The sequence below is a fragment of the Girardinichthys multiradiatus genome, chromosome 4 (assembly GCF_021462225.1).
Source record: "Girardinichthys multiradiatus isolate DD_20200921_A chromosome 4, DD_fGirMul_XY1, whole genome shotgun sequence".
Classification (NCBI taxonomy): domain Eukaryota; kingdom Metazoa; phylum Chordata; class Actinopteri; order Cyprinodontiformes; family Goodeidae; genus Girardinichthys; species Girardinichthys multiradiatus.
In genome coordinates, this window is record NC_061797.1 from 3596578 (window position 1) to 3618068 (window position 21491).

General features: G+C 38.5%; 1 protein-coding gene across 1 annotated transcript; it reads left to right on the forward strand.

Moving 5' to 3' along the window:
• Window positions 1–2317: 2317 nt before the first annotated feature.
• On the forward strand, window positions 2318–20846 carry stard5 (StAR-related lipid transfer (START) domain containing 5). The gene is made up of 7 exons (XM_047363659.1): window positions 2318–2338; window positions 2735–2850; window positions 11494–11543; window positions 13467–13599; window positions 13922–14039; window positions 14442–14535; window positions 16175–20846. The coding sequence occupies exons 2-7, from the start codon at window positions 2761–2763 to the stop codon at window positions 16323–16325; spliced, it is 636 nt and encodes a 211-aa protein (XP_047219615.1). The 5' UTR covers window positions 2318–2338; window positions 2735–2760; the 3' UTR covers window positions 16326–20846.
• The last annotated feature ends 645 nt before the right edge of the window (window positions 20847–21491 follow it).

The window sequence follows — 21491 nt, forward strand, 5'->3', positions numbered from 1 at the left end:
CTAGTGAGTTTTTGACGCTCGATATCAGCGTTTGAATTCAAAGTGCACAAGCGACCAACTTGAGGCCTTTGAAAGCCTTTCTGATATTCAAAACGCATTCGGTCTGAGTGTCTTAACCAAAGAAGATGGTGGAAAGAGAAAGGAGAGATATTCTCCATACAATGTACAACAGTGAATTAATAAAACGCTACCGGCTAGATGGGGCAGGGAGTAAACAGTCGAGTAGATGAACACTTCTGTAACAATCATACAATTATTAATATAGAAATAAGATCAACTTTATCATCCCCCTAGGGGAAAATTAAATGTTTCAGCTGCAGGAAAGATTAAAAGTGCACCTAAGGTATAGGAAAGATAAATAAATAATAAAAACTATAATGAATAACCATGAATAAAAAGTGAATAAAATTACAAACAACATAGTACAGAATTATTTAAATATTTACAAACTTTAAAATGCTTTCAAAAATAAAAAATTTGACAAAAATTGGAAAAACTCAAAAAGAAAAAAAATATATACATAAATACAAACTCTAGAGAAGATAAAGTACAATAATCTAAACACTATATAAATAGAAGGAAGGTGTAAATGAGGTGAATAAGTATTTGCTGTTTTGTACATGATGACGTCAATTGCCTAAGTCTAAATGGTCTCCCCCGTTTGTGGAGAAGTTCTCTGGTGTGCTGCTATTTCCTCTCTAGCTTCTGATTGCATCAGATACCAGAGCTGCTCACCTTCCAGGCTGGTGCTGAAAGCAGAGGGAACGACGCATTAATCTGCTCGGGAATGCCTGTTTGTTCGCTCTGGTTGCTATCGTGATAGGATCACTGACCAAGCCAGACAGTCTTGCCTTGGATTACCCTTTACGGGGTACTTTTGAATCCTTACCTGGGTTGTAGTATTTGTGGTACCAAAAGACAAGACTTGATGGACTGTTAATATTTGACTATTGAGTCAACCTGTTTGTGTAAATGTGTAAATCTAATTTCAATATATCTTTCTCATTGTGCCAGTCTGTTATAAGTGTGTTATTTGGGGTGGTTGTTACAAGTCTAACAATTTACACAGTCATTTGTACCAAACTCCTCATTGAACCTCAAATAGATACTCCTTTTGGTTGCTGTACTATATAACTTGTGTTAAAGAGAATAGCTGGAAGTTGAGGGGGTCACGCAAGCTTACAGTGGGTCAACTTTTGAATGAGGGATGGCTAAGAGGTGATCGTCACAAACAGTCTTCTGTCGAGGAAGAACGGCATAGTTATTCCTCAGTCTATGAGATGAGCGGTGCTGGAAGGTTACTTCAGGGCAGCTGAGAGTTAAGATGGTTTTATTATTATTATTGAAGATATTTATCTTTTCATTATGGGTTTTTAGTTTACGTTTATAGCTGTTTATTGTTAATTATGGTTTAATATTTTATTTCAGTTTTGTTTTCAACTGTTAACTTTATTTAATATTCTTTATTATTTTATTGATATTTAAGTTATGTTTAGGGATGTACTGTCATATGTTTTTGATAGTTATTTAACATTTTATTGTTCACTTTTAAAGCTTTAGATTACTGAAATGTTATTGTTTTATACAATCGAATTTCTTTATTTGTTTCTCACACTGTTTTTAAGCTTGTTTGCTCCATGCTAATTTACATAATTGTCTTTCCACATATCCTCACACCATAAAATTTATTAATTTATTGTTTGATAGATATTTCTCTTTTAATTGTTTATTGTTTATTATCAGTATTATTAGTTTTATCATTTTAATAAGTGTGGCTCTTGCGGTTTTGTGTCTGGTCTTCTGTTTTTAACCCGTTTACACCTGTCTATATGAAAGGTGCACTGTAAGTAAAGTTTGCTTGATTGGTTAATTTATCAAGGCATTTATATCTTCTTTTCTATAGATGGTTCTCCTGGGCCAGTGTATTTTCTGTGTTTGCTATCAAATGTAAAATATCAGTAAATGATGGTTATAATACACTGAGGTATGTACATGATTTGAAGCTACTATAATCATACTCATAAACATTCTGTTAACAAAGGCAGTGCTGTGAAAAAATAATGTCCTGTTTAGGGCAAAAAAAGGAAATCTGTGTCTGAGTCTACTCACATGAATCAAGGACCAAATGTGCCCCTTTCTAATAAAATTAATTTTGTTCAATAAAATTTTAAATATATAATAACACTGAAAATTAAACCATATGTTTTCACTTTTTTCACATTTGCTAAGGTTTGCCATAAACATTATTTACATTGTCATCATGACCTGTTAACTAGTACCTAACATCCCATTGGTTACCATGCATGCCAACTCAAATGTAGACCAATCGCCCTTGAGTGTAAGTGTTGTTAGACCCTCTCACTTAGTTTTCTTGTTGACAAATAAAAGTACTCACTTTGCTGTTACCACAAACTGCATAAAAATATATATTTATAGATATGGTTTATTCAACGCATATATTTCAAATTTTATTTTATGTTTTATATATATGTACATAACGACTTGCTTTTTGAATTTAATTTGAGCACCTTTAGCCCTCGGTAGCTACAATACCGCTGCTACGTTTCATTCATTTGGGCTAATGTTAGCTTACTAGTAGCTGTTAGCTTTTACTTAAGCCAGGTCTGCTTTGCTCAGCTGAGCTTTAACATGACTGCGATCGTTTTTCTTCTCTAAACTAAGAAGAGCCGGCTTTGTATCGATCACTGAACTGCTGTAAAACCTTTGTGTCCAGGATAAACTTGATTGCCTGTAACTGTCATGGATTATGAACACAAAGCTAAAGCGGTGGCAGACTGCCTGCTGAGCTACAGGAGGGATGAATCTGGGTGGAAAGTCTGCAGGAAATCGGTAAAGCTTGCTGTCTTACCTGTAAACGTGTCAAACATTAAATCGACCTTTATAGTTAAATGTCTGTTGCTTTGGGTTTATGGTTGTCATTTTTAGGCTCCAAGTTTCCGTACGGTTCTGTGTAATTTTCATCAGAGGTTCTTTTAGTAACTTTGAACGCCTTGTGTGGGTCACATGGTTTTATCCTGGTACATTAAACTTACAATTAAAGCAGGTGCATTTAGTTTATGCTACTACTCTATCTAGACGTTAAAAGTTCAGTTAAATATCCGTTTTAGGCCTTGCACACAGGGACACAACATAACATACATGTCAAAAAACACAATTTCTTTTGAAATTGGCTCTTGAGTCAATTGTTATAGTTATGTTAATAGTTAAAACATATTTTGTTTTTTAATACTGATGCGTTAAAAATGTATATTTTGAGTGCGTAACCTAGTGGTAAACCAGTGTTACTACGGAGCCCGGCAAGTGTCAGCGGGTAAAAAAGAAGAATTCTGGTGGAAATCCATGGTCACTCTGTACTAAACTGTGCTCTCAGTTTCTGCAATCTCTGCAAACACTGGACAGATATCACAGAGTAATCTGCACTCACGGATTGCAAAACTGAACACACAGTTTATCAAACCGTGCAGACGGATTGCAGACATCTTCACTGGTGTATTTCTTATGTAATTTTTTACATTTGATAGGATCTATCTAGCACATTTAGAAGGGGCATCATAAGTGTTATTAGGCACTTGCCAGAGCATCTGACAGCCAGTCAAAACAGCAGTGAAGGTGTTCAGAAACAGAAGATGACACAGAAACAGCATTACCAACGTAACAGTGTTCCAGTGTCCATCATTTGATGCGTGACTGTACTTAAACATGTTTACTCTCTGGCAACAGGTTGTAAAACCTGTGGGTTCGCCCATGTATCTACCTTTATGCAAGCACACAAGGTTACCTTTGTTAAATTGTAGGGCAGCCTCTAACACTCTTTTATTCAATTGTTCTAGCAACAATTTGAAAATTGATCTCAAGGGCTAATGTCAAAATCAATTTTATTTAAATTTTCTTTTTAACTACCACATTTGGCAATTATCTGAAATGTGTTTCTTTGTTCATGTAACAAATGATAAATAAACATAATTTGTTTTGGTGTGACTTAAAAGCACTAGAAAAACCAATTTGAACAATGGTTGACATAGAACAAATATTCTCACCTTATGGGCTATATGAACATATAGATGTAGAAAGACTTACAGGTACATCTAAAAAAAATATATATTGTGAAAATGTTGAATATTTTTGTCTCTCATTTCAGAAAGTGAAACTCATATGGAGTCAATACACATAGCGTGGAATATTTCAAGCCTTTTCTTTCTGTAATTTTGATAATTATGGATTACAGATAAGTAAAATACATAGAAATTTGAATAAAAGCAAAAGTGCGATGAGAAAAGGTGTGCCAGCAACAGGAATAACCTCATCCTTGAGAGGATTGTCAAAGGTGTAGGGGCCTAGGATCCACATTGCTTGAGATCCAGTGTCAAGTTTCCACAGTCAGCAATGATTTGGGTGCCATGTCATGTGCTAGTGTTGGTCCACTGGGTTTTCTGATGTCCAGTCAACACAGCCATCTACCAGGTCATTTAGAGCACTTCATGCTTTATTCTGCTGACAAGTCTTCTGGAGTTGATGATTTTATTTTCTAGCAGGTTGTGGTACTGACCCACACTGCCAAAGGTACCAAAAGCTGGTTCAATGACCACCGTGTTAGTGTGCTTGATTGGCCAGCAGATTGGCCTGACCTTAACTCCTTAGAAAATTTATGGAGTATTGTCAAAAGGAAGATGAGACACCAGGCACAATAATACAGATGACCTGAAGGCCACCATCAACCCAAACTGACATTCTACTACACCTCAGCAGAACTACATGCATATAACCTCCATACCACGCCACATTGATGAAGTAATTCATGCAAAAGGAGGCCCAACCATGTATTGAGCGCACAGAAATGAACATAGCCTGTTTAAAATCTCCTTTTTGTTGATTTTTGGTCATATTCTAATTTTCTGTGACCACACACAGTGTTTGGTTGTTGAGCTTCTTTTGTGCCTTCAGCATGACAAAAAGAAAAACAATATACCAGAGACCTTATTATACAGTTAAAAAGCCTGAATATTTAGCAGAAATAAACTGCAAGCAGCATTGTGCGGCCCTCACAGCTTTGTGCCTCTTGGCCGGTGTACTGACCGCGGGAGCCTGGCATCAGCTCCCCCATGCCAGTGTCGATTCCGCAACTAGGCGGTACTGTGAGCAAGCTTTCATACAATCTTTGGTCATTCGAGTTCTGCCCCGGGAAGAAGTGCTGAAAATTTGGCCAAATCTGACCTTCTTGATGGAAGCTCCACTCACTTCCTGTTTGATGGCAAAGGATAAACAAAGACTTCCTGTCTTGCTTTGAAAATGTAATCTAAAATTATTATGCCTTATTAGCGAAAGTCTGAAACTTCTAGAGACAGGGAAGGTTAATCAGCTAATGAACCAGTCATTTGGTTGTCATTGGGCGGTGCTAAAGTGATGTCATTAATTGACCATCGTGTTCAGCCTTTGTCCACGATGATGCACACAAAATTTTGTGTAAATCTGATGATGTATGAGGGAGAAAAAGCGTTTGAAATTTCCTAGGGGGCGCTGTTGATCCAAATTCCATTGTAATCCAATACAGCTGTTTGGGGTTGACAAAGATCAACCCTATTCAGTTTGGTGTAAATTAGACTTAGCATGTGTGATTTATAGGCAACCGTATCCAAACGGCGAGACGTGAAATTGGCCGCCTTGCAACTCTCACACGGTCCGGCCAACAGTCACCGTTCAGAGTAGGATTCAACATCACCTTGTTCTGTGATATTAGACACCTGCTTGAAGCTTGCATGAGTTTAAAAGGAGGACATCCAACTGTGAAACATATGACTTCTTGTTCTAAGTGGGTTGGGCTAAAGTGATGTCATTAATTGACCATCGTGTTCAGCCTTCATCCACAATGGTGCACGAAAATTTTGTTGTGAATCCCAGGATGTACAAGGGAGATAAAGCAGCTAAAGTTTCCTAGGGGGCACTGTTGATTCAAATTCCAATGTAATCCTATTGAGCTGTTTGGGGGTGGTTAAAGATCAATCATATTCAGTTTGGAGTAAATTGGACTATGCATGTATAATTTAGTGCCAAACGTAAGGCCATGGCATGAAGTTGGATTATACCACACCATCAAAGCCACACCCTTCAGCCAAACCTCTCAGTACTAGAGACCAAAATAGACCATCATGTTATCTGTCACTGGGCTCAGTTTGATGTTGACTAGATGAAGAGGATCAAATTTGGACCTTCCAAAGTGAAACATGACATTTCCTGTTGTCAGGGGTGGGGCTTCAATGATGCCAGAATCTGATCATTGAATATTGTTCAGGGTCCAATGTGGATCGATATTAGAAGGTTTTGTGTCTCTGTGACTTTCCTTATAGGAGCTATACAGGTCCTTCTCAAAATATTAGCATATTGTGATAAAGTTCATTATTTTCTATAATGTCATAATGAAAATTTAACATTCATATATTTTAGATTCATTGCACACTAACTGAAATATTTCAGGTCTTTTATTGTCTTAATACGGATGATTTTGGCATACAGCTCATGAAAACCCAAAATTCCTATCTCACAAAATTAGCATATTTCATCCGACCAATAAAAGAAAAGTGTTTTTAATACAAAAAACGTCAACCTTCAAATAATCATGTACAGTTATGCACTCAATACTTGGTCGGGAATCCTTTTGCAGAAATGACTGCTTCAATGCGGCGTGGCATGGAGGCAATCAGCCTGTGGCACTGCTGAGGTCTTATGGAGGCCCAGGATGCTTCGATAGCGGCCTTTAGCTCATCCAGAGTGTTGGGTCTTGAGTCTCTCAACGTTCTCTTCACAATATCCCACAGATTCTCTATGGGGTTCAGGTCAGGAGAGTTGGCAGGCCAATTGAGCACAGTGATACCATGGTCAGTAAACCATTTACCAGTGGTTTTGGCACTGTGAGCAGGTGCCAGGTCGTGCTGAAAAATGAAATCTTCATCTCCATAAAGCTTTTCAGCAGATGGAAGCATGAAGTGCTCCAAAATCTCCTGATAGCTAGCTGCATTGACCCTGCCCTTGATAAAACACAGTGGACCAACACCAGCAGCTGACACGGCACCCCAGACCATCACTGACTGTAGGTACTTGACACTGGACTTCTGGCATTTTGGCATTTCCTTCTCCCCAGTCTTCCTCCAGACTCTGGCACCTTGATTTCCGAATGACATGCAGAATTTGCTTTCATCCGAAAAAAGTACTTTGGACCACTGAGCAACAGTCCAGTGCTGCTTCTCTGTAGCCCAGGTCAGGCGCTTCTGCGGGTGTTTCTGGTTCAAAAGTGGCTTGACCTGGGGAATGCGGCACCTGTAGCCCATTTCCTGCACACGCCTGTGCACGGTGGCTCTGGATGTTTCTACTCCAGACTCAGTCCACTGCTTCCGCAGGTCCCCCAAGGTCTGGAATCGGCCCTTCTCCACAATCTTCCTCAGGGTCCGGTCACCTCTTCTCGTTGTGCAGCGTTTTCTGCCACACTTTTTCCTTCCCACAGACTTCCCACTGAGGTGCCTTGATACAGCACTCTGGGAACAGCCTATTCGTTCAGAAATTTCTTTCTGTGTCTTACCCTCTTGCTTGAGGGTGTCAATAGTGGCCTTCTGGACAGCAGTCAGGTCGGCAGTCTTACCCATGATTGGGGTTTTGAGTGATGAACCAGGCTGGGAGTTTTAAAGGCCTCAGGAATCTTTTGCAGGTGTTTAGAGTTAACTCGTTGATTCAGATGATTAGGTTCATAGCTCGTTTAGAGACCCTTTTAATGATATGCTAATTTTGTGAGATAGGAATTTTGGGTTTTCATGAGCTGTATGCCAAAATCATCCGTATTAAGACAATAAAAGACCTGAAATATTTCAGTTAGTGTGCAATGAATCTAAAATATATAAATGTTAAATTTTCATCATGACATTATGAAAAATAATGAACTTTATCACAATATGCTAATATTTTGAGAAGGACCTGTATATATATGTCAACAGCTGTATGAGGAGTTCGCTCAGATACATGTTTAAACAAGAAAAGTGGCGGCTCTGATCCAAAATGGCCAACTTCTTGTGGGGTTTCATAATTCTTGGACAAAGCATGGCCTGGGGCTGGTTGTTTTAGTGTTTCTAGGGGCTGCTGTTTAGGAATTAAGCCACGCCCGCCATTGATAATAATAATAATAAAAAACATTTGAATTACAATAGGACTTTGCAGCACTTCGCAGCGCTTCACTGCTCGCAGCTAAGATAGGCTGCACATTTACAAACATAGCCTCAGTGTAAGTCAATCAAATGTAAGTAATTGTAGTCAAAATGTTTCCTAAACAATAGCTCTAAGCAGTTTATAAAGCTTACAGAGGTTTTATTATTATGTTTTATTATCAGCTCATGATTAGCCTTTTAGAATAAGAGTCAGCATATCAGACTAAAACTGTGTGTTTAAGGATTACAAAATTAATTTGTGCAATGTGATCAAACAATTGTATGAAAACTTCATATTTTAAAGTTTTTATTGGCTGCATGCATTCATTCATCTTTTACTGTATTAACGATGCACTACAAAAGCATAAAGTTGAGGAGAGTTCTTGAGCGGGTATATCCAGTTCCTTCATTCATGAGCTGCCGATGTCACTTTATGATAGCTTTGTGGCTCATTGTTTTATTCTTCACTCAGGCTGTTTATCCTGCCTTGGGTACCAGTCGACTTTTCTCCTAAAAACTGTGCCTTACATGGCCTGTAATATTTTTATAACTCTCCTGCCTTCTCTCTGTTTGTAATATACTAGAAGATGCTCTAGGTTTACTAATAAAACTCTTAAAAGACCTTAATGAGCGTGTTACGCTCTCTCTGAGTCTACATGGAGACCATGTATTTGATGTGTATTAATTAATGTATTAATTAAAGGCCACTAGTGCTGCAAAACAAAACAAAAAACAGTAAGCATGGTTAAAAGCTTGAAGGTCGAAAGATTGTAATAGCCACTATTTATACCATCAAATATTTTCAATAAACCTGGACAATATGACTGAGAGGAAGGTGAAAGAGTTATCTCTTGAAAGGGAAAGATCCTTTGTAGTGTGGCGGAAAACAAATTCTGCAAATATTATCAAAGAATGACTTGTGATCTCAGCAGGCTAGCTATGTAATATTGAAAACCTGACCTTTCTGACCAAATTTTCAATTCATTATTTTTGTCTCAGAACAGTTAATGTAGGACAGGTTAGTAAACATAAAATGTCCTCATGTTGTACCATTTAACTGATTTTGTTTCCAATTTTGGTCGAACGTTGCCTCTGCTCTAGTCAAGCTTTAGGATGCACACCCAGTCTTTCTATTGCTTGCAAACAAATGGATTTCTGTCTATGAATTGGATCTGTGTCTTTGAGATGGCATTTGTTGGCAATTGATTATATTTAAATTAACTAAAAAGAACTAAACAACATTAGGCCCAGCCATCAGAGAACAAAGACCTAAACTGCACACAGAGAGTAAAGAAACTGGTAAAGAACTATGAATCCCAAAATGCACAGCATTAACCAACTGGCATGAGCTCGTAGGAAGAAGGGATTTCCACAAAGCTGGAGATCCGGCTAATGTCATTGAAGGATCTTTGTATAACAACCTACACTGAGCAGCGTTCTGCCTCTTCCGTAGCCATCACCACCTGTATAGGAGAATGCACATGAGCCTCTTAATCTCACTAAGTAAAAGACTGTATCTTCAGAGATAGTGAAGTACGGCATGCTGTTTGTGTGTCGGGTGACCGTACCAGCCGAAAAACTATTGACTCGTTGTGCCTGAACCTGGTTGTCTGAACTCCTGCAGGAAGACAACCTGACCACAATTCTCCAAGAAGAGACGGGTGTCTCTGATTAAGTTGATGAAGCGGTTTCCTCCCAGTGCCTGAAAAAAGACTACATTGGAACTACACCTACGTGTGCTGACTGTGAATGTACTGGTCACGAGCTACCACTTGCTCCAGCTGCACCTAAGTGCAGCATTTCTCTGGCTCCATCAGATATTCCAAAACCCCACGTGGTTCATCGTTAATCAGTACGGTTCATAGTTAGATATTGTGCCTTGGCAGAGATTATTAGATAATAAGCAAACAGGAGCTGAGACGATCAGCTGCGACAAGCTGTGTTTATGAGTCCTTGGTGTACTGGTAGTCTGGCAACTTGAACTTGTGTTTTTGGTTCCTCTCCTCTAACTTACCCTCATAAATGTATGCCAACATATTTCTGGGGTTCCCTCTATGACCTGTTGCCCCCTCGACCCAATCTCTTCTTAACAGAAGACAATGGACAGATGGACATTCCTTATAGATGGTAGTTTTTTTTCTGGCTGCTAATGCTAAAGCTCTGCTAATACTAAGACGGTAACTAGCATTACCATAGCTGTGTAGACTACCCAGCTTTTTTGGTTCATTCTACAATCGGCCATAGCATGTAGCCGAGCCATACACTCATTAATATTTGTACTATTGGTGCCTAAAGATACAGGTAGTACTTACAGGGGCTATTTTTTACAAATCCACTGTTTTTGTTGTGAAATGAGCTGCTAGGTCCAGATGTGACCTTACCACGCCTTCCGTCCATCCGACATATAGTATTTACTACCTTTAACCCATCACAGTGATGGCTGATTACCATAGCTTTAAGAATCAATTGTCCATTAATGTTTTATGTTTTAATTTTTCTTCTTCTTTGCATTGTGGACTGGGTGTTTGAGTGGAACAGCGAATAAGTTCTTGGTCAAACAAATTTGGATCTTCAATAAATTCTCAATGGAGAGAAGTAGTTTTGTAATCTGTTCTTATATAAATGAACACAGAGTTTTGTTTTTCAACTCAACAACACCCAGCAATAGTTGTTTGCTTTAGAGCTAATTTGGTCTCATTCCCAATTCCTCATAGTACGCATTGGTTTTCTAAAAATACATACTACGTTAAACTGTGATATTACTGCATTTTTATTTAACTATTTAATAGTTTCTAGTCTTTCAGTTTTATTCTTTCTTGCCCATTTTTACTATTATTACTGCTTAGTTTTTATGAGTTTATTAGTTTCTTATTTTTTTTTCTCATCTTTTTACTTTGTAATTTATTTGAATGTTACTAGTCTAGTTAGTAACATTTATTGGCTCACATCTTTTAACTGCAGAGGTAAAGTAACAGTGTTAATAAATACTCGCTCAGGGCTTGCTGACTGAGAATGCTAGTGCACGAAATCACTCCTTCAGCTATTGTTGTGTAATACCACTCCTCACCAGGCGGGTATTCATAAAACAATAACTGACAGAGAGTTATAGCCGTGTGTGGCTATTAATTCCTGATAATCAGGTGGCCCCCCAACTTTGTCATTTTGGTCACAATTTTTATCTTTGTTAATGCCTGCCCCTGGCAGTCACTAAGAGTTATTCATTGCCAAACCAGACTATTGTTGCACAACAGAATTTATCCCAGTGCAAATCTTTTTTCTTCTTCTGCAGAATGATGTAGTGGTTTCTTGGCGTCCCTCGTCTGAGTTCCCTGGGAATGTGTAAGAACACCTTTCTTGTCTTTTTCTTTGGTATTTATTGCAGCGTTCTTGATCAGAGTTGTAAAACATGTAATTAATGAATTTCAGACAGTAATTAGATGGATAATTAGTAGGATCCTTGTGATAGAAATGAAGAGTTTGTAATGGAAGTGTAAATTTCACAAGCATAATTATTTACAGTCTTATGTTACGTTATAACACCCTTTTGGATATCTCCATGTGATATTAGGTTAACTTTTGCATAGATGTCTATCAGATGTCCACATTAACAAACCAAACACTGAGAATCTGTGGTTAAGTGAACATAGATGACATCAGAACTGCTGGGGTAACATAAACTTTTATAAGTTTCATTAGCTGTCATTTTGTTAAACTTTGTAAAACTTAAATAAAAAAATATATCATAGCATGTGAAATAATGACCAGTTTGTCACTTCTTTGCGCAATAGCTCAAATTAGCAATGATGCTGCAAACATCACTTTAACACTCATTCGGCTTCGGGCATCGCTGAGTCAGCGCCTTGAACCAGCGGCTTACTGATGCGGCTAAGTCACACTGAGTTCCACAAAGCCTCCCTCAACCTCCGGTGATGGTGGGCGCGAAACTACCAGGATCGCTCTGCTCACTCTTCATGTTTCACTATGTCAAATTAAGCCAGCTGCCACTTTCCCTCGTCCTCCTGACCACACCCTTGCTTAACCCCGTCCGCTCATCTCCACACTCGGCGGTGCCCCTGAATGTCTTTTGGCACTGCCGACTTTCAAAATTTGTCAGGGTCTGGTTATCCTTTTACATGGGTTTAGTTCCACTTTAATGCTAAACAAAATAAAGGTTTCAGGACTGATGACTGACCCTTTATCAAATCACAAACAGACGTTAGGCCCAGATGCTAATTAATACTTATATTCAATACAAACATTCATAAAATGATCATTTATTGACATATTAACTATGTTATGGCTATCACATGTCCGGATGTATATTATATTGACAAACGTATTGGGTCACTTCAATACAAAGACTAGAAATGGCATTGGCCCACACTTTGCAGCTACAGCAGTTGTAGCTCTTCTGTGAAATATTTCTAAAAGATTTAGAACTTAATTTAAGAGAATATCTTAAATGCACATTTTTAACATCAGACATTGAGGTTGAACTTGCAGGTCTGGCTCACAGCTTCTGCTCTAATTTGTCCCAAAGGTGTTCAACAGACTGAGGTCAGGACTCTTTGTCAAGTTCCTCCACACCAAACTTGCCCATGGATCTTTGTGCATCGGTGTACATTCAGATTTGGATCCATCCCCCAACTGTTCCCACAAGCATAAAACTGAGCAAAATGTCTTTATATGCGGAAGCATTAAGAGTTCCTTTAAGTCAGCCTGAGGCACCAAGCCCAGCTCCTCAAAATCATCATCACACCATAATCCCCTCCGAACCAAACTTTGCGCTTGACCCTAAGCAGTCAAGTAGGTGCCATCCTCCTGGCAATTGCCAAACCCAGACTTATCAATATGATTGCTAGACAGAGGCATTACTCAAGAGAGCACAGTTCCACTGCTGCAGTGTGGCAGTGTACTTTACACCAATGCATCCAACGCTCTGCATTATACTTGATGATGGTATAGCTTGGATGAAGCTGCTCAGCCATGGAAACCCATTCCTTCTGTTCTTAAACTAATCTGAAGGTTACATGATGTTTGAAGCTCTGTATGTACTTACTCTGCAGTAGGAGACCTCTGCTTACTATTTGCCTCAGGACTGAAAAGTCTTTTACACGAAATAAATGAAGACGTCAAAGCAGGAACACTAAGCCTGGCACTGAAATGATTTATTAGCTTTTTTGTTTTAGTTTTTTATTGTAGTTTTGTTTAGTAGTTTTTTCTTCTGACTGTGTGTGGTTATGCATCTGACTGTCTTGGCAGTTACAAGGGTGAGGGCATTGTCAGCGGCAGTCCTGAGAAAGTATGGGAATGTCTGAAACCTGTTCCCAATGGGCTTCGCGTCAAGTGGGACAGCAACGTCAAAAAGTTTGAGCTTCTTGAACAGATAATGGAGGTATGTGTCCTTTCTGACTCAGTCTCAGTAGCGTTTATAAAGATTTGTTTGACTTTTGTTTACTTTTCAGCAAAACACATGTTCGTATCATTTTTAGTTTAAAAAGAAGCCAACCTGTTTGTATTTAAAATTGTTGTATTATTTATCAAGTCTATTGAAGCCAACGCAGATTATGGCAACACTAGAAACATATGTATTTTAAATCTGCCACTCATACAAATGCATTTTTGCGTTTGTCCTGTCTAACCTAATGCAGTGATGTCCATTTTCCATATTTAACTCAGTGGTTAAGTTCATTTCTTTGTCACTTACTCTTGTGCAGGATATTTCCATCTGCCGGACAGTCACACCCTCAGCAGCTATGGGTATTATAGCTCCACGAGACTTTGTAGATGTTATTTTAGTTAAACAACATGAAGATGGCAGCATTTCTTCCAATGGTGCGTAATTCAATGTCTTCATAATATTTCCGATTTTGATTCTAAGAATCATTGTGACTCACTGTTGAAACTGGTTTAATGTACAGGCCTGATGGGGGTGTGATTTGAATGAACTGTGATTTGAAAAGTTGGAGATGAACTACCTTTCTGATAACCTTTGACATCACACAATTACTTGTTTAGATTTTTTTGTATCCCTTCAAAACAAACTCAGCAACTCTTTTGTTCAGGTGAAATTATTTTATGTGACTGTTTCCATTTGTGTGTGTGTGTCTGCAAGATTATGCCAATACTACAAACGTCATTCAGCATAGAGGTGGCGATGTATAGTCTTGGTCACAAACCAATATGATTTTGTCAAGTTGACATGTATTTTAATGCTTTTTATGTGACATCCACCAGCAACCAATGTGATTCATCCTAGTTGTCCTTCCCAGCCTGGCTATGTGAGAGGATTCAACCATGCATGTGGCTGCATTTGTATTCCCATCACAGGGTGAGATTACTGACACGGACACACGGCATGAACAGTGTCTTGTAAAAGTATTCATTCCCCTTGAACTTTTCCACATATTGTTACTTTACAACCACAAACATAAATATATTTTATTGGAATTTTATGTGAAAGACCAACGCAACGTGGTATACGATTGTGAAGTGGAAAGAAAATTATACATGATTTAAAACATTTTTTTACAAATGCAAAACTGAAAAATGTGGTGTGCAAATGTATTCAGCCCCCTTTACTCTGAGTGCATCTGATTGCCTTCAGAAGTTGCCTGATGATTGCTAATGACTAAATAGAGTCCACTGGTGTGTAAACTAATCTCAGTACAAATACAGCTGCTCTGTGACGGCCTCAGAGGTTGGTTAGGAGAATACTGGGGAGCAAACAGCACCCCAGAGCAGCTGTTGTGGAGAGGTTTAAAGCAGGCTTAGGCTATAAAAAGATTTTCCAAGCTTTGAACATCTCATGGAGCTCTGTTCAATCCATCATCCAGAAATGGAAAGAGTATGACACAACTGTAAACCTACCAAGACAAGGCCGTCCACCTAAACTTACAGGCCGAACAAGGAGAGCATTGATCAGAGATGCAGCCAAGAGGCCCATGTTGACTCTGGATGAACTGCAGAGATCCACAGCTCAGGTGGAGGAATCTGTCCACGGGACAACTATTAGTCGTGCACTGCACATATATGGTATTTATGGAGGAGTGGCAAGAAGAAAGCCATTGTTAAAAGAAAGCCATAAGGAGTCACATTTGCGGTTTGCCAGAAGCCATGTTGGGGACACAGCAAACATGTGGAAGAACGTGCTTTGGTCAGACGAGATCAAAGTTGAACATTTTGGACAAAATGCCAAACACTATTTGTGGTGGAGAACTAACCCTCTGAACACACCATCCCCACTGTCACATATAGTGGTGGCAACATCATGCTCTGGGAGTGCTTCTCTTCAGCAGGGACAGGGAAGGTGGTCAGAGTTGATGGGAAGATGAATGGAGCCAAATACAGGGCAATCCTGGAAGAAAACCTGTTGGAGTCTGCTAAAGTCTTTAGACTGGGGCGGAGGTTCACCTTCCAGCAGAACAACGACCCTAAACATAAAGCCAGGGCTACAATGGAATGGTATAAAACAAAGCATATTCATGTGTTAGAATGGCCCAGTCAAAGTCCAGACCTAAACCCAATCGAGAATCTGTGGCAAGATCTGAAAACTGCTGTTCACTAACGCTCTGCATCTAATCTGACTGAGCTTGAGCTGTTTTGCAAAGAAGAATGGGCAAAAATTTCAGTCACTAGATGTGCAAAGCTGGTAGAGACATACCCTAAAAGACATGGAGCTGTAATTGCAGCAAAAGGTGGTTCCACAAAGTATCCACTCTGAATACTTTTGCACAGTGCCCTTTTCAGTTTTTTGTTTTTTTTACAACTAAAAAAGCCAAGTATAATTTTATTTTCACTTCACAATTGTATACCACTTTGTGTTGGTCTTACACATAAAATCCAATAACATATATTTATGTTTGTGAAAAATTCAAGGGGTATGAATACTTTTACAAGCCACTGTATGTGTAGCTGGTTTTTTTTACTTGTTCAGTTTCTCTCCTTTTTGTGTTAATTTGCATTTCCAGGGAACCCAGAAAAACCCGGGTGTTCAGTTTCTTCCAGACAGACCTGGGTGGCCTCCTTCCACGCTCTGTGGTTGACTCGTTCTTTCCTTCCAGCATGGCCGAGTTCTACAGCAACCTCACAAAGGCTGTTAAATCTCTTGAGGACCTTTAAGACAAAAAGGAACAAAGACTGATTTCGTCGGGTCTATTTATCTTGTCACACGTTGTATTTCAAAACAACAGATCTCAGAATATTAGATGATGCCAAATTTTAGTCAGTGCAGTACATGCTGGTTAATCTTTAGACTCTCACAGGAGGAATCCTGGAAATGTTTAACAGCCAACACCCATATCTAGAAGGAGGAAAAAGGTTTGAACGCCTTGAACTTTACTTTATTCCGGACAGTTTATTTGCCCTTCTCCAATGACCGAAGATAATTTAAAGTTAGTTTATTTTATATATGCAGTATTTTATAAACACAGAATACTTCCTGTAGCTAAATATTGCAGCACAAGATGCTTTAACCTTCTCTTAGCATACTTCTGTCTATGCAGGTACAAGTATGAAGACCTCATGAAGCTTTTGCCCTAAACTATTATAAAAGGTGGCATGTGATGAGTGCCTTTTTTTAAACAAAGGGAGGGTTTTACTCTTTTTAACCTAATCCACTTTGAATAGAGCATTACATTTGGCCTTATTATTAAGCTAAATGAGTCCCTCAGACAGCTAGTTATCTTCTGTAGATCATAGATCTATGGACTATTTCATTGTCCGTAGATCTATGAGTTTTATATTCAAAACTGTGTTATATTCATTGCCTTCCACTCAGAAGCACTTCGTGAGGATTGGAGTGAGTGCAACTGGGTGATAGTTGTTGAAGTAGGAAGGAGAGATTTCTTAGATACTGGAATGATAGCGGTGTCTTTAAAGAATGTGGGGACAACAGCTTGGTTCAGTGAGGTGTTAAAGATGTCTGTGAAGATATCTGTGAGTTTCACAGCACAGTGTCTCTCAGAACTCAGCCTGGAATGTTGTCAGGACCTGAGTTTTTACGTGCGTTGATCCTTCTGAGGGATCTTCTCGTGCTGTCGGGTTAGCATCAATACCTGTTTGTCTTCAATCAATCAATCAACCAATTAATCAGCCTTTATTTATAGAGCATATTACACATTCAGAGTGTCCAAAGTGCTTTACAGGTGTATAAAAGTTAAAAGAAAAAAAAACATAAAAATTACACACAAACACCTACAATAAAACATGTAGGAAAATAAAGAAAAGAACAGCTAAAAACCAAAATTAAAATCTTAAATTCAATCCTAAAATGTACAGACAACCAGTGCAGGGAGAAAAATATGGTAGAAATGTGCTCACATCGCTTGTTACATCTCTTGTAAGCAGACAGTCAGAAGCGTTTTGGGCCAGCTGCAAACGGCGTAGAGGAGAGTTGTCAAGCCTAGCATAAAGAGAGTTATTAAAAACATCACATTTTCAAGGCCACTGTGAGGTAAATAGGGTAGGAGTTTATTAACCTCAGATGATCAAAGCTAGACTGGACTACTGCAATGACCTTTATATTAAATTTAAAACCGTTCTCAAAAACACTCCAACATTCCTGACGTGATTATAAAACATAATCGACCGTGTCAGAAGCAGCAGTCAAATCAAGCAAGATTAAAACTGCAGACTCTCCCAAGTCTGCAGTTAAAAGAATATCATTAAAAACTGTAAGAAGTGCTATTTCTGTGCTGTCACACAATTTTAAAAACAGATTTTTTAGTAAGCCGTAGATGCTCCTATAATTGGAAATAAACCACCTTCTCTAATATTTTAGAAAGAAAAGACAACTTAGAAATGGGCCTAAAGTTTGATAGAACATTAGGATCCAAGTTAATCTTATTAAAAAGATGTTGGACCACGTTATGTTTTAAAGCAACTGGGACACAGCCTGAGGAAAGAGAGCTGTTGATTAAATTAACAATGTAAGAACCTACAGCTCTGAAGGCCTTTAGTAGTCACGGAGGAATAATGTTACCTGGACAAAATGAAGGCTTCAGCTTCCTGACAATCTTAACTGGAAGAGGCAAATATTAACTGATTTAAAACAGCTGGAGAAACAAGCGTTACGACAGGATCAGCGGTTCAATGAGAGGGCAAAGACCTGATAGTATGCACTTTATCACTGAAAAACTTTAAAAAAATGTTTCACAAAGTAAACAGAAGGGACAAGTTAGAAAGAAATCACAGTGAATCAGGAGACTTCAGTAAGTTTAACAGAGCTTGAGGCTTGTTGCTGCTTTCAGACAAAAACTTAGAAATAAACTTAGCACTTTTAACAGCAGCCTGATATCCGCTGAAGAGTATCGCAGAATCTCAAAGGAAATGTGAAGCTTGTTCCTTCAGTCTCTCTTGGTGTGCCAGGAGTGTAAACGCTTGTGTGTGAGATCATTGAGGCATGGTTCTGTAACTGCTTTACAGCATTTAGATTTAAAAGGAGCAATATCATCTGAAATAGTGTTAAAATCATTTAGGAGATGTTTTGTTCATGGAGATGTTTTGTGCTCTGGGGTGCTGTTGTCTGCCTCAGAGAGGGCAACAGAATTATCTCAGCAGAGAGGTGGAGTTTTTGAAAGTCTGCAGCTTGTAGTCCGTGTTGGTTTGAGTCCCTCGCCACAGGTTCCTGGGGCCTCATGTGCGAACCTTGTGTACGCAGAAAAATCCTTGCGGCGCAATGTTTTATGTACAGCTCGGGATGTACAAAATGAACGTTTGACTTTCTGTGAAATTGTGTGGCAGCCACACAAGCAGTAACCAACTTCAAATACCAAACCACATTTAGCCTCATACAATAACACAACTCACCTCAATAAATGATGGAAACAAACTCAGTCGGATGTAAACTGTAAAACGTCCTCTCTTTTTGTCATATGTATGTGTAAATGCTTATCGGTATGTGCTCTGAGCATATAATGCATGTGAATCATATAAGTGGCACTTTAATTCTCACTGAAAAAGAAAACGGTGTCGGATCAGCAGATCAATTCCAAACAAGTCAAGTGTGACGATTCATAAGGTGGACAAGCTGGAGTCGATCACACATGTCCATAAATAGCTGTAAAGTTGTGCGTAATTGTGGAACGATGGCAGCTTTGGCACAGCTGGAGGACATGGATGATGGAAGAAGTCGGAGGGAGCGTGTTTTCAGAGATTGTACTGACCTGCTGGCACATGAGGGCTTATTAGCTGGTTTAGTTTGCTCAACATGTGCAAATACTTCCTGCGTACAGATTGGGTGAAGAAAATGAGCACTTTGTTGGAGAACGGTTGTTAGATTCAAACGTGAGTCAGCAGCACAATTAAGTACAATGCAATCTGCTGTTGTTACTGTTGATATCTTCATCTTCTGTTGGTTTTAAATTGGTCGGCTGCCAGTATGTTGAGCATTAATTTTTTACTGATTTCAGTCATAATGTGCAAGAGCTTCCCCATAAGAAAGATTCCATTTTACCCATCTTCACAACAACGAAGACTGGGGTGTTTACAACCCATTGCACTCTGGAACCCGTTCTCAAATTGTGCCATTGTTAGAGAAAACTGGCACCATTGTCTTGTAAATGAACAGTAGAAACGCAACTAAACTTTTCAGTCTTTACCTGAAAACGCAAACATGTAAAATAGGGCCTAAGATGCACGTGTACCTGCACCCAATTCCAAGTGGGATGTATGAAGAAAAGGTGAGAGGTGACACGTCTATGCACGTCTTTCAATAATCTGAATTTTTTTGTGCAACGCAACTTTCAGAATTTCTATTATGAAAGCTGCACACTCTTTTTGTACATGAGGCCCTGGGTTTCCTAGTTGTTGTTGAAGTGGCTGGCTATTTTCCTGGAGTACTGCCTCTTGGCTTCTCCGATGGGTTTTTCATTTTAAATAATTATTTTATTGTAAATTGACATATATGCATTTAATTTAGTGTACAACCATTTTTTCTGTAATAAGCATGTTTGATAGCTGAGGACCATTAAGTCAGTTTTCCCCCTTAATCATGGCTTTTTTTTTTTTATTCAACCTGTGGCTGACTATTTTAACCAGTGTTACTACATTTCATTTGCATTCCTGTATGTGTTCATAATGTTAATGTGCATGTTCAGACATTTACCGTATATCAGTGAGATTTGAAAAGAGACAATTTGTTATTTTTGATTTTGCAATGTGGATCAAAAATCCTTAAGTTTCTAGATGATCAAGATAATATATCAAATAAATGTGTGGAAACCAGAAACACATTGCTGTATTTGCATAAAATGAAATTTAAATTGATGTTTTGACCTTTTGATTTTGCATTTCCTTTCCTTCTATAACTATTAACTATAACTATTCTCTAAGCATCTTCCACAAGGTTTAGGAGTGTGTTCATTGATGAGAAAAGATGAATTGCAGCCTCCGCTCTAATTCATCTCAAAGGTGTTGAAGAAGTCAGGACTGTGTGTAGGCCAGTTAAGTTTCTCCACATCAAACGTACACCTACAGCCATGGAAGTTATTGCAAGACCGTAATTCCTTTGGTGATGTGACCCAACACTTTAGCAATATCTACAAACCTATTAGATGTGTTTGTCATTCTGTTGTTTACCTTTCCAGTGCTGACATCCAGTTGACAGAGTTGCTCAACTTTAAATAAACACATCAACTCAAATCCTTTTGTTTTTTTTGTCTGAACAGAACATCACTTCACACAGACCTTCAAATGTTTCTTCAAAATCATCTGACTAAAAAGGCTGTACATTTACTTTAGAGGATGCTGTACTTGTGAGCTAATGAACCTGAGCAAATCAGCAGCTCTTCATTTAATGACTTTTAGACTAAATTTTTGGTCATGAATTGTGAGTAATGTCTGAACTGTGGTTTATCCAAAGCTTCAAGTGTGGAGTTTGATTTGAAATTAGATCTCACTCTATTGAATTAATTGGCTTGAATTTAATCTAGATTATATTAAATTAATTAACTTAAATTTGATCTAGATTGGATTAAATCAGGAAGTGATTGAAGGACGTTTTTAAGGACCCGTTTTCATTAGTGCTTTGTCCTTTTGAGATCAGTGAACTGCTTTGAAATAAACTGTAATGATAAACTGTTCCAGCAAGTCTTTAAGATGAATAGCTCTTTAGGCAACTCATTCAGTGTCATTTTGCTTTAATGTGAAACGTGGTCTCATTGAATAAAATACATTCTGTTTAACTGATCTTTACAAAACGTTTTTCTCTCTGACTGGTGCAGGTGAAAATAGTCAGATTTGCATTGCATAACAGAAATGAAACCTTTGCACAGCTAAAGCTGAGAT